The following is a 12684-nucleotide window of genomic DNA, read 5'->3' on the forward strand; positions in this document are numbered from 1 at the left end:
TTCTCTCTCTTACGCATAGTAGTTGAGACTGGATTTCTTTCGTGATAGCACTGCCGTCACTCCCTCTGCAAAGTCCTCATGCAACACATACGCCCGGTCATTGCGCAGCGCCAACATTCCCGCCTCCACACAAACGGCCTTCAGTTGCGCTCCATTCATGTCCTCCGTCATTCTCGCAATCTCCTCAAAGTTCACATCCGCATGTCGAGCCATGCGTCTGGAGTGAATCTCCAGAATGCGGGCCCGCGCCTCCTCATCTGGCAGTGTAAACTCCACCTTTCGATCGAGACGACCACTACGCAGGAGAGCTGGATCCAATACATCAATACGATTGGTTGCCGCAATTACTTTTACATCATCGTTGCTGCCAAAACCATCCAGTTGGGAGAGTAACTCCAACATGGTGCGCTGCACCTCACGTGAGCCGTGTTTACCGCCGGCATCCGAGCGGCGAGACCCCACGGCGTCGAGTTCATCAATGAAGATAATCGTTGGGGCCTTCTTCTTCGCAAGGGCAAAGGCATCCCGGAGAATACGGGCTCCTTCTCCAATGTACATCTGCACCAACTGCGGACCGGCAAGACGAAGAAAACAGGCATTCGTAGCGGCCGCACAGGCACGGGCGAGCATTGTCTTTCCAGTACCGGGAGAACCATACAATAATACACCCTTCGGTGGTTTAATACCAATACGTTCATACTTCTCCTTCTCTGTAATGGGGAGAACCACAGCCTCAATCATTTCGTTAATCTGTTTATCAAGACCTCCAACATCTGTGTACTTCTCTGTTGGTCGCTCTTCAATTTCCATCGCCTTCACACGACTGTCGTACTCTGGTGGGAGTGTATCCAATACGAGATATGTATCTTTATTCACACCCACCAAATCCTGCGGCGATAGTTTATTTGCATCCACAAGTCCAACAACAGGTAAAAACACAGTTTGTCGATTAGATGTCTTAATAACAGCACTCTTCTGTTTACGTTTGGACTTTTTACGACCCACATCCAACTCTTCTGCCTCCGCGTCATCATCATCCATATCCAGCACCTCTGCTATGCTTGCTACCAGATATGGTAACTTGTTATTATCCCGCACACGTTTCTTATCATCCTCAAGTTCCTTCTTGAGTCTTTGCAATTCTCCCATCTTTGCACGTTCCTCATTTTTCATTTGTTGAATCTCACGCTGGAGCATATTTGCGCGTGTGCGTAGTTGTGCGTCTGTGAGGGACTCAATACGTGCTAACTCATCACTGGGCAACGGACCGGTGGAGGCGGTGCTGTTGCTGCTGTTGCCATCCCCAGCTCCACCTGTTCCTGATGACTCCTTCAACATCCTTTTTTCTTTCTTTTTCTTTTTCTTTGTTTATATAATAATAAAGATAAATAAATATATTTATATACAAATATATTTATATATTTTTTTTTCTTTCGAGAGATATGAACTGTTTTTTTTTTTTCCTTTTTCTCTCTCTTTCTCTCTCTCTCTGGTTGGTAATGTGCAAAAACTTCACCCCTTTCTTTCTGTCTTTTTACTTCTTTTTTCTCCTTTGCAAAATCGTTGGTGTTCCTCTTCTCTTCTCTCTTCCCTTTGTGGGCCTTTGTTGCGGTTATTTCTTTTTTTTTTTTTCTCTGTTCTATTCTGAATTCTACAAGAAGAGAGAAAATAAAAAATAAAAAGAAAAAAGGAAGAAAGAACATCACATACATACACACAGAGAGAAAGAAAGAAAGAAAGAAAGAAAGAAAAATAAGTAATAATATGAACTGTTTTTTAATTATTATTATTTTATTTCTTTTTTGGTTTCTGATACGAGAAATCATGGCGATATTGCTTCTCTGTAAAGAAGCTCTAAAACGATAGGGAGGAAATAATAATAAAATAAATAAATAAATAATACAAAATAAATAAAAAATATAGTTGGAACTCATTATTTCTTTTCTTTCTTTTCTTAAACAGTTCCCAAATACAAATATATAAATATTTCCTCTTGAAATATTAAAAAAAAAAAAAGACTTTCTTCTTTAAATCAGAATACTTGACAGGAGACGGAGTCTATCCCTTTATTTACTTTTACTAATCCACTCATCACTCAAAGACGTACACGATATTGAAAAAAATAAAAAAAAGAGAATATAAGAAACTCCCTAATAAATATTAATAATAATAAATAATAATAATAATATTGTCACTACCACATAAGAGAAAAAAGTACCCATCCATATTCTCTATTCCTTTTTTCGTTTATTTATATTTATTTTATTCTTTTTTTTTTTCTTTTTTAATCACATCATCTAATGATATCCACTGACTGTTCAACCTCACGAAGTTCTTGCATGATAGAACCAAGACGTTCTTGAGTTTCTTCCATTCTCTCTTTACAATACAGCGCCTGTGCAATCAACTCTTCACGTTTCTGTTTAACTGCATTATTATTATTATTATTATTATTATTATTATTATTATTATTATTATAAGTGTTTGTATGCTTTCTCTGTGGGTTCATAGAGGTGTGGCCTCCTGAGAGATCGAGTGCATACTTTTCCTCCAATAATTGTTTTAACTTCTCCAATTGTTGTTCAAAGACATCATCAAAGTTAATAGGAATTGGAGATATTGTTGTTGTTGTTGTTGTTGATGTACTTTCATGTGGATTACGAGGAAGTGGACTCATATCATCCATAAGTTGATCCATACGATTATTCTCTTCTTGACTATATCCTCTATTTAAGAAATTCTGTTCATTCTTCTTATTATTATTCTTATTATTTTTGTTGAGGTAATAATGAAGAGATTGTTCTGTTAACTCTACCGCACGTACGGCTATTTCTGGACGCAGTTGTGTATGTAATTTCTCTGGTGAATCCATTCTTATCTTTTCATCATCATCACATCTATGCATACTCATATGAACCTCATGGTTTCTTATATTTCCACTACTCTCCACTATATTAATACCATTGTTATCACTATCATTATTCTCACTCCTACTACTCATATCAACAACAGTATTATTTCTATTATTATTATTATTATTATTATTATTATTATTATTATTATTATTATTATTATTATTATTATTATTATTATTATTATTGAGATGATGGTGATGACTGGTTTGATTTGGAATCGTTCCATTCATCACGGCAATGAGATCTGGAAATAACTTCTCCAACACGGCTAGTACAATCACTGTATACTCCTGTCGTGATATCTCCCCACGTTTGTATGGACCGTGAAGAACACGTTTAATAATAGCCGCTGCCTCTAATTTGGCTGCTGGCACGGCAGAATATGGATTGCCCTCCATTTCATTATTATTATTATTATCACTATTATTATTATTATTATTATTTAATCGTATACGATGATATTCAACTTCCACAAGTTCACGTAGTCGTTTTAATTCCTCTTCATTAAAGGTTGATCCCTGTTGTTCTTGTTGTTGTGGTTGTGGTTTATAAGAGGGAGATGACAATAATGATGGCGATGATGATGTTAATAAGGCTTCTACACTGTTCTTTCTTCTCTTGGATAGATTCCTTCTGTTATTATTATTATTATTATTATTATTATTATTATTAGTGAATATTCTCCTGTTGTTATTCCTATGATGATGATGATGACTGCTGCGTTCCCGCAAAAAGGCGAGAGAAGCCTCTACACATACGGTGATGAATCCCTCACGTGAGAGCAGAGAAGCCGCAGGCATTGAACTTAAAAAAGACTTTGCCTGCAGTACACATTCACGTGCTGTCATTTCTTTTCTTCCTTTCTTTTTTCTTTTTTCTTCTTCTGTGGAACTTCTTGAGTTATTTATCTTCTTCTTAATAAAAGAAATGGAAATGAGAAATGGAGTTGAGAGACTGATCGCAGTAGTAACAGAAATAATAATAATAATAATAATAATAATAATAATAATAATAATCATAATAATAGCGATAGAGAATGTTCATATACATTTCCATCCGATAGTGCCAATATAAACATATGCATAAATACCAAGTATCAAAATCAAATAATAAAAGAAGAGAAAAAAAAATAAATACGACTTTTTTTAAAATATATATAAAAATAAACAAGGAAAAAAGAAGAACTGTACATATATATATATATATATATATATATATATATGCACTTACACCTTTACATCCCACTAAAAAACAAAAAAAAAAAAATCATTAATTAATTAATTAGAGAGATATGGTCCTAGTGTAAACAAGACATTGTCACTATACAGAATCATCACATTTTCTTCTCTTAACGGCGGTGTGTTATTATTCTGCAGACTGTTTACATCCGGTGAGAGATTCACAGTATTGATGGCATCACTATACACAAGTGACCTCCAACCGCCATTCGCACTCTGTAGAAATCCCAACATATTTCTCTTCTCAAATTGTGTTGGAGTTAAAAATCGTACAAACGGCATTCTTTCATCTCCCACTATTATTATTGTTGTTGTTGTTATTTCTTCTTTATTTCTCATCATCTCATCCGTAGTGGTGGTTGTTAATATCTGAGAATGCCAGAATCGTGGAGATGCCGTACTCTGAGGAACTGCAGTGACTAATGTGAGGCCACTCGCAAATGATATTAACACCACCACATCTACACCTGTGGAGTTGTACATTGTGTTAGATACACATCGCAACAGTGTGGGCTCTGCGAATACACATAATATACTCTTCTCATTCTCATTCTCTTTCTCTATAAATCTTCGCAGGTCTAACACTATTCGTCCCTCATTATTATTATTATTATTATTATTATTATTATTATTATTATTATTATTATTATTATTATTATTATTAAGTGTTTGCTTAACAAAGAAGCCTTCCAAGATGGGATTCTCTTTATTCCCATCACTCGTGAGAACACACGGCACACTGCAGAGATTACATCCAGCACAATATAATAATTCCCGCACACACAATACTCTTCTATTAGAAATTATCGCAGGAGAGATATTAACATCCACAGATGGTAGAAAATCAAACAGTGGTTGACCGTATGTGTGTATAGAGAGAATATCCACTACAGAGAGAGATCCCGATATCACAGTCTTTTCATCTGAATATAAACACCATGAGAAACGTAAAAGAAAGAAAAAACAATCTTCATATTTATCCTCTCGGGAATAAAGTGATCCTATACGTGTGGACAAGACAAGGAAACAATTTTTATTATATGAGGCAAATGACTGAAGCATACAAGGAAGAAGTGAAGGAATTTTTTCATCCCTTGTCCTTATCATATTATTATTATTATTATTATTATTATTATTATTACTGTTTAACTGTATAGACGGAGAACAGAGATCCTGCACAAGGAGTACTTCCCCTGATATCGCCAGTATTATCACAGTACTACGACACACCACCATAAAGACTAAATGATGATGATAAGATCTATCATCCATGGTAAATGGAATCTCTTGTGAAGATGAGAGAATTGAATGATTGGCAGTAGAGATTACTTGCATACAAATATTAGAAGTATTGGAAGAAAATAAAAGTGAGAGAGCCGATACCACAGAGGCATTCTTTGTCTGTGTTGGCCACTGCACTCGAGAGAGACGCCTACATGAGAAATTCCTCTCCCTCTTATTATTATTATTATTATTATTATTATTATTATTATTATTATTATTATTATTATTATTATTAGTAGTAGTAGTAGTAGTATTCATTGTGTATGGAAAGTAATCTTCAATCATACAAATATCTCCCAATCTCGAAATCATAAATTTCACTTCACATCCTGTATCTATATTATTATTATTATTATTATTATTATTATTATTATTATTATTATTATTATTATTAGAAATTACAGCCGTACAACTACACAAGACTTGTAATGGGGTGTGTAGAATAGTTCCCACATTATACTCTACATCTAACATACTAACAGGCATCATTAATGAAGATACATCCTTCATACGTGCAGGAAATGTATGAATAAAATTTCTCTCTTCTCCATTCACATCTTTCCCTTGATCTATCCATCTAAATTGAACTGTAGATGTTGTTGTACCACCTCCTTGTAAACGTAAAGCTGCTATTCGTAAAGTATTCTTTAATAATGATAATCCTCCATTTCCTTCTTCTTTTTCTTTTTCTTCATGAGTGGAAAGTATAAACACCACACCTTCTGTTTCATCCCATAGTAATTGTATAAATTGATAAAGTTGACATAACGATCGTGGGATCTCTACATCACAGAAAGTAACATTTCGAACTTTTACCGTAAAAAAGAGATCAGACATCTTTACAGAATCTTTTCTTCTCTTCTCCCCTTGTAGAAGTGCCGTATTTGCAGCAGAACCCCATACTTCCAAAAAGAGAATATCTCCTTTACTACACATTATGAATACAATCGCCATTCGTATATCTTTTTCTGTTAAAAGAGATCGACTTAAACGTCTTGTGGAGGGTTCTGGTACTAAACAACACACCGCCTTTTCTACAAAGTCTCCAATACAACATCTACTCACTTCACCATTCTCTGTAAAGAGAGCAAAACAAAACTCTTCTTTTACTTTTTCTGTGATGAATTTAGGTATCGCATCTTCTATGGAAAAGTCAAAGGTATTATTATTATTATTATTATTATTATTAATATTATTATTATTGTTGGTTATTCCCTTTTCACGTAAAAAGGCACTCATAGGATAAATAACATTCGTTGGGCGTAAAAAAACACCCAAAACATCAAAACCATTCACAGAATTATTTCCATACGGTAATGTTGTCTGTAATAGAAAGGAGGGATGTGCAAGTGTTAAGGCATCTAAACACCAAGGACCATCTAAACAAGATCCACGAAATCGTTCTTGTATAGTGGCCCATACTTCTTCTTCCTCACTAAATAATATTATTCGCTCTCTTCGCCCAGACAACATACAAACTGAAAGACGATCTAGAAATGGATCTCCACAAACAATAGTATATTGATGTAGAATAGCCAATAATGGAAATTGTTGTTGATAATCACGTGAATGCGGCATCCAATGAAGAGCTCGAACTTCACCTAATAATCCACTTGAATCTCCATTTAACTCTAATCGTAATGCCCCACATGTGAATTGTTGAAATCCACGTAATAATCGCCAAGGGGATGTATTGTTGTTGTTGTTGTTGTTGTGAATATTTCCTCCTTCTCGCCATGATATTTCTATATATTCCAACCATCCCACCACACGTGTAAAGGCTAAACGTAAAACAAACAAAACAGAATCATCATATCCACGTCGTGTGGAAACTCTTGTTGTCATCGGTCTACCTCGTGGAGATGTAGAGGAAACACCTGCAGTAATATTAGTAGTAATATTATTAGTAGAATTAGTAATAGAATTGGATGTGGTTTCTATACGATCCTGTATACATTCCACAAGAGCCGTTACAGGTACTGTTAATTGTTTAAGAGAAGTGGGAGGCGTCTTGATTTCTTCTTTAGATCCACAACACCATCGCACGGCTTGTAATTCAATCTTTATGTCTGTACTATTATTATTATTATTATTATTATTATTATTATTATTATTATTATTATTATTATTATGAGGACTGTTCTTACTATGAGAAGTGTCCACCAGGAGAAATGAGGCAAACACTACACAATTACATTCCAAGATAAAGAATAACACCACATGATCTCCATACATGTGCAGTAATGAGGCTGCGCAGATCCCACCACGTCTTCCAGAGCAGCGAAGACAATTCCCTCTTTTGATTTCTGTATGATTTTCTAATATTTTTCCATTTCCTACACGTTGTAATTCCATAAGAAGTGCAAACTCATTATTATTATTATTATTATTATTATTATTATTATTAACAGACATGAACTCCTTCTCCGGAAATGAAATATACCGCAAAGGTTTGGAGAGATCTATTCCAGTTGTTTGCCCCACTGCACTCACAACAAACCAAAGCGATTGGCTTCCCAACAACAATACATCCACTACCGCTATACTCAAACCATCTCTCTCCTCAGACTGTCTACATGAGGCTAAAGATGATACCCGCAATGAGGAAGATGTTGAGGAGGATGATGTTAACCTTGTCACTGGCAATAAATGTGACATTTAAACTTCTTTTTGTTTTTTTTGTTCGTTTCCTCTTTTTTTTTTTTTTTTTGTGTTCGTTTCGCACTTTACACTAAATCTCTTTCTATCTCTTTCTCTTTTGAATCTTTATTCTTTTTTTTTTCTTCCTTTTCTCTTTACTATATCGTGTATTATCCCTGCAGATGCAGGAAGGCTAAATACAGAGAAATAAACACAAGCCTACAAATAGAGCCTGAAAGTTCACTCCATTTAAACACAACAGACACAAGAAGAAAAAAGAAAAGAAAAGAGAGAAAGAAGAAAGAAATACAAAGTTTACATCTCCATTTTCTTTTTAGTTTACATGTTTATATATGAACGCACATTACAGGAAGAAAACGAAAAAAAAGAACAAAGGAAAAATACAGAAGGAAAAAAAAAAAAACAAGTTCGCAGACTCACCCGCTAAACGGGGGAGAAAGATAGAAAGAGAGATATAAGATGTGTGAAATAGTAATAGTAAAACGTAAAGAAAAAAAGAAAGAAAAAGAGAAAAAAAAAAGAAGATGAATGCACGGTGGTGTACAAGGAAAAAGAAACAAACAAACCCAAAATACCAAAGAAAAAAAGAATAATGGTTTGTGTGATTTCTCGGAAAATGATAAATATATCATTTAGTACAAGGAACAAAAGTGCATGCGGCACAAGTAAAGAGAAAGGAGAAGGAAAAAAACCCCTCATTAGATGTTAAGGGGGCCTTCTCTGTAATCATTACTCCAACATCGCAAATGAGTAAATAAAAATAAGATAAATATCAATAGTGAAAGAGATAGATACAAAATGAGTAGATTGAGAGAAAACATATTATTATTGTTTGCCTCCTCCCAACATTGAGAGTGATAATACTCTATCCCCAATTATTTCCATCCTCATCAACACTCTTAAATAGATAAATATATATATATATATATATATATATATATTAAAAACGGTAACAAACAATAAAATATAATAATTCCTTTGTATCTCTTTCTCTTTCTCTTTCTCTCATTCTCTCTTTACCTTTCTTTCTTTCTTTTTCTCTCTTTCATTCTTTTTCTTTATTTTTTACAATGCCGCCTCACAACCGTACTCCTTCACATAATCTTCTGTCACCAGTCCAGCGAGTTTGCCTGCCAACTCAAAGGCCGCTAATCCTACAGCACGTACATCTGTTGCCTTCCCTGCATTCGCTGGTATTGCCACAGAGAGACTGTACTCCAAACGTGGATCCTCTTCATCATCGCGAAGTACAATGAGTGGTTGTCGCTTCACTTCCTTCACTGTAAACTTTACACCCTTCTCTGTGACTTTCTCAAAGAGACGTGTTTCATCTTCTGAGAGATACACCAGTTGTCCATGTTCAGCCGGCAACACATCCGCCACATCATCCTCAGAAAGTTGAATAATAGGCATAGATGCATACATCTCAACTTCTTGTCGTCGAATGGGGGGCCGTGAGCGGAGTAGCAAACGAACATCCGGGCCTCTTGCACGTGTACACCATGCGGTTTGTACATTAACCCAAGCGCTATTGACAGAGAGAACTTTACCTTTATTATCAAATTCAAGGTTTACTTGATCTTTTGCACGTTTTATAGTTCCACTGTATGTAATTTGTCCACCTTTTCCAAGAGGCATAAATCCCTCTGGTTTTAATAATTCTTCTTGAATAGTATGAACAGAAGATTCTGGTAATGCAGAGACCCATGTATAGGGATGACTCACCTGCATTCGTTGCTGAAGTGTAAAGGATGAAACGATACGACGATTCTTTCGCATAACTGATGGTTGCAATAATAATTTTCCAAAATCTACAAAAAGTTCTCCATCCATTTGTAGATTACTCATATTTAAACAACACCATTGAAGTACTTTACTATACCTGGAACGGATAGCAACATCTTTTTCAGATGCACTTAAAGTGTAACATTCCGTATTAGCAGGAAAACCTGGAAAAGCAGTGGTGTTCACACGAGATACCACAACATCTGCAGCTGTATTGCTAACAAGTAATTGAAATGCCTTTGGTGCCATATTCGCAGATCCTTCATAAAAACCCGCTTGGGCGAGATCCAAGAGTGTCTCTGGCTGCATAACTGTAGATTGATTCCAGCGTCCATACCCTCCTCCTCCTCCTCCTTGATGTTGTTGTTGTTGGTTTTGTGTGGATTGACCTCCATTCTTCACGGCGATATCTTTGGAGTGCAGATACTCCTCCACCTGCCGCACAACGGCCGCTTTCTTTGCCGATGGTTCTGTTCTCACGCCGGCGCGGGCGAGAAATCCCTGCAGCTGCGCGAGTGAGAGGGAGAAGAGATTGCCCTCATTCCAGAGGGCCCACACCTTCTCCGCGGAGACCGCCTCCGCCGCCGCCGCCTGCTGCTCCCGCATGTTTCCCGCCGCCGCCGCCGCTGCTGTGGACTGCGAGTGCATTCCACTCTGGTGGTGTCGACCACACAATACAGCAGAGGAGGAGAGGCCAAGAAGGGAATGTCGGAGTAAACGAAGCATTGTTGATATTCCTTTCTTCTTTCTTCTTTTCTTTTTCTTTTTTATTTTTTCGGCTCTGTTATTTTCTTTTTTTTTTTTTTTTCTCTTTTTCTTTTTCTTTCTTTCTCACTGGGTGGTAATGATAATAATAATAATATTATCGTTTCCTCTTCTGTATTTCCTTTTCCTGGGTGTTTCCTTTAATCTGTGAGTAAATAATAGCAACAATAATAACAATAATTACAATAACAGTGGTAGCAAAGAAAAAAAAAAAGAAAAAGAAGAAATACGGTAGCGGTAGTTTGTAACGACTGTCTTTTTTCTTTTTTCCTTTTTTTTTTTCTTTTACTTTTTACTTCTTCTTCTTCTTTGTGTTAGTATTTCCTTCTTCTTCTTCTTCTTTCTTTTTCTTACTTTCCTAGTATGCAGCTCGTTTTACTGTACTAACCGCTCGTATTTTCTCTTTTTTTTTCCTTGTTTTTCGTGCTTCTTCTTTGTTTCTTTTCTTTTCGTCTTTCTTTTGTTCTCCAGCTGGATACTTTCTCAGCCGCTATTGTTTTTTCTTTTTCTTTATTTTCTTTTCTTGCTTTTGTGTTCGTTCACTCCGCTATTCTGCCCTATCTATCTATCTATGTATGTAGATTATATATATATATGACTGACTGACTGAGTGACGAACCGCTATTGGTGAAAAGAGGAAATAAATAAAGAAAAAGAAGAAAAAGAGAAAAGAAAACAACAAGGATGTATTCCTAGCAATAAAATACAAATATTAACCCTTTACCATTACACACAGACCAAAACAAAGACTCTATATATCTCTATATGTATATATATTTATCTATTTTTCGTATTTTCTATTTATTTATTTTCTCTACGCATAGATACTGATAAAAACAACGTACCTATGGGGAAACAAACCAGAGGGGGAGTGAGGGAAGGGGGAAGAGAGAAGGGGGTGTAAACTGTGTGATCATTATTCTACCCAAGGCAATTGGTTTACTCTTATTATCTTTCTTATTATTATCATTTATTATTATTATTATTATTATTATTATTATTATTATTATTATTATTATTATTATTATTACCATGATTATGATTATGATTATGTTTATTATTATTAAATATTTCTATATTGACTTCTTGCCCTTTGCTTCTTCCTTTTTCTTTTTCTTTTATCATACCCTTATATATATATATATATATATATATATCGTCCTGTACTGCACAATAAAAGCAAGCAAAAGGGGCGCAAACAAAGAAGAAGCAATAGTAATAACAATAATAATAAGAAAAAAAAACAAAAAACACCCCAAATCCCTCCCATCTCTACTTCATTCGCTCTCTCCTTATCAGTATTTCTTTTTCCTTTTGGATTCATCAAGATTACTGTTCTTCTTCTATTACCGCCATTCACGCCTCTACTCTTCTCTCCCTGTGCATATGCAGAGACATTCCCCCCTTCATACAACTACAGTGTGTACATCGCGGATATCATTTGCAAAGAGATAAAACTCAGCCATACAAAAGAGAAGAAAAAAAACAACAAAAAAAAGGCAAGAGAAAAACAAACAGAACAAAAAAAAAAAAAAAAAAAAAAAACCACACATACACACGCACGCGCGTACACATTGAAGTACTGCCCCAAGGATATTAAGAAAAGAAAAGAAAAAAATGGAAAGAAAGAAATGGAAACGAACAGCACTTTTCTAGTTTCTTCCACAAGGAAGACCTTTTCCCCCCCCCCTTTTTTTTTTTTACAAATTGACTCTCACTTAGAAGTCTACTTTTTTTTTTTTCTTCGTTTTCAATCTCTTTGTTTTCAATTTCTCTTTTTTTATTTTCTTTTGCGCTCTCTCTCTCTCTCTCTCTCTCTTCTCTCTCTCTCCCTTTCTTTCTTCCTCTCTCAATCTATGACAGTGGAACATCTCACTCTCCTTCACTCTTATTTGATATAAATATCTCCTTTCATCGCTGTAGCCTGTCACTACACCACTCGCATTGTAGTGGTAAAAGCGTGAAAAGAAACTGTTGATAATTAGAAATAGAGCTATAAGAGCCATTTTTAAAGTCATATATATATATATATATAT

General features: G+C 35.3%; 4 protein-coding genes across 4 annotated transcripts; all 4 read right to left on the reverse strand.

The window, feature by feature from the left end:
- Nucleotides 1–9: 9 nt before the first annotated feature.
- On the reverse strand, nucleotides 10–1338 carry TM35_000191590 (putative proteasome regulatory ATPase subunit 2; the record flags this gene model as incomplete). Its single annotated transcript, XM_029026657.1, has 1 exon — nucleotides 10–1338. The coding sequence occupies one exon, from the start codon at nucleotides 1336–1338 to the stop codon at nucleotides 10–12; it is 1329 nt and encodes a 442-aa protein (XP_028881981.1).
- A 955-nt stretch (nucleotides 1339–2293) lies between these two features.
- TM35_000191600 (uncharacterized protein) lies at nucleotides 2294–3763 on the reverse strand (the record flags this gene model as incomplete). Its single annotated transcript, XM_029026658.1, has 1 exon — nucleotides 2294–3763. One exon carries the CDS (start codon nucleotides 3761–3763, stop codon nucleotides 2294–2296), a length of 1470 nt encoding a protein of 489 aa, XP_028881982.1.
- Nucleotides 3764–4192: 429 nt separating this feature from the next.
- Nucleotides 4193–8095, reverse strand: TM35_000191610 (uncharacterized protein; the record flags this gene model as incomplete). The annotated part of the gene is made up of 1 exon (XM_029026659.1): nucleotides 4193–8095. The coding sequence occupies one exon, from the start codon at nucleotides 8093–8095 to the stop codon at nucleotides 4193–4195; it is 3903 nt and encodes a 1300-aa protein (XP_028881983.1).
- Nucleotides 8096–9163: 1068 nt separating this feature from the next.
- TM35_000191620 (mitochondrial guide RNA binding complex subunit 1) lies at nucleotides 9164–10609 on the reverse strand (the record flags this gene model as incomplete). The annotated part of the gene is made up of 1 exon (XM_029026660.1): nucleotides 9164–10609. One exon carries the CDS (start codon nucleotides 10607–10609, stop codon nucleotides 9164–9166), a length of 1446 nt encoding a protein of 481 aa, XP_028881984.1.
- Between the last annotated feature and the right edge of the window lie 2075 nt (nucleotides 10610–12684).

The sequence above is a fragment of the Trypanosoma theileri genome (assembly GCF_002087225.1).
Source record: "Trypanosoma theileri isolate Edinburgh chromosome Unknown TM35_Tth_19_V1, whole genome shotgun sequence".
NCBI classification, from domain to species: Eukaryota; Euglenozoa; class Kinetoplastea; order Trypanosomatida; family Trypanosomatidae; genus Trypanosoma; species Trypanosoma theileri.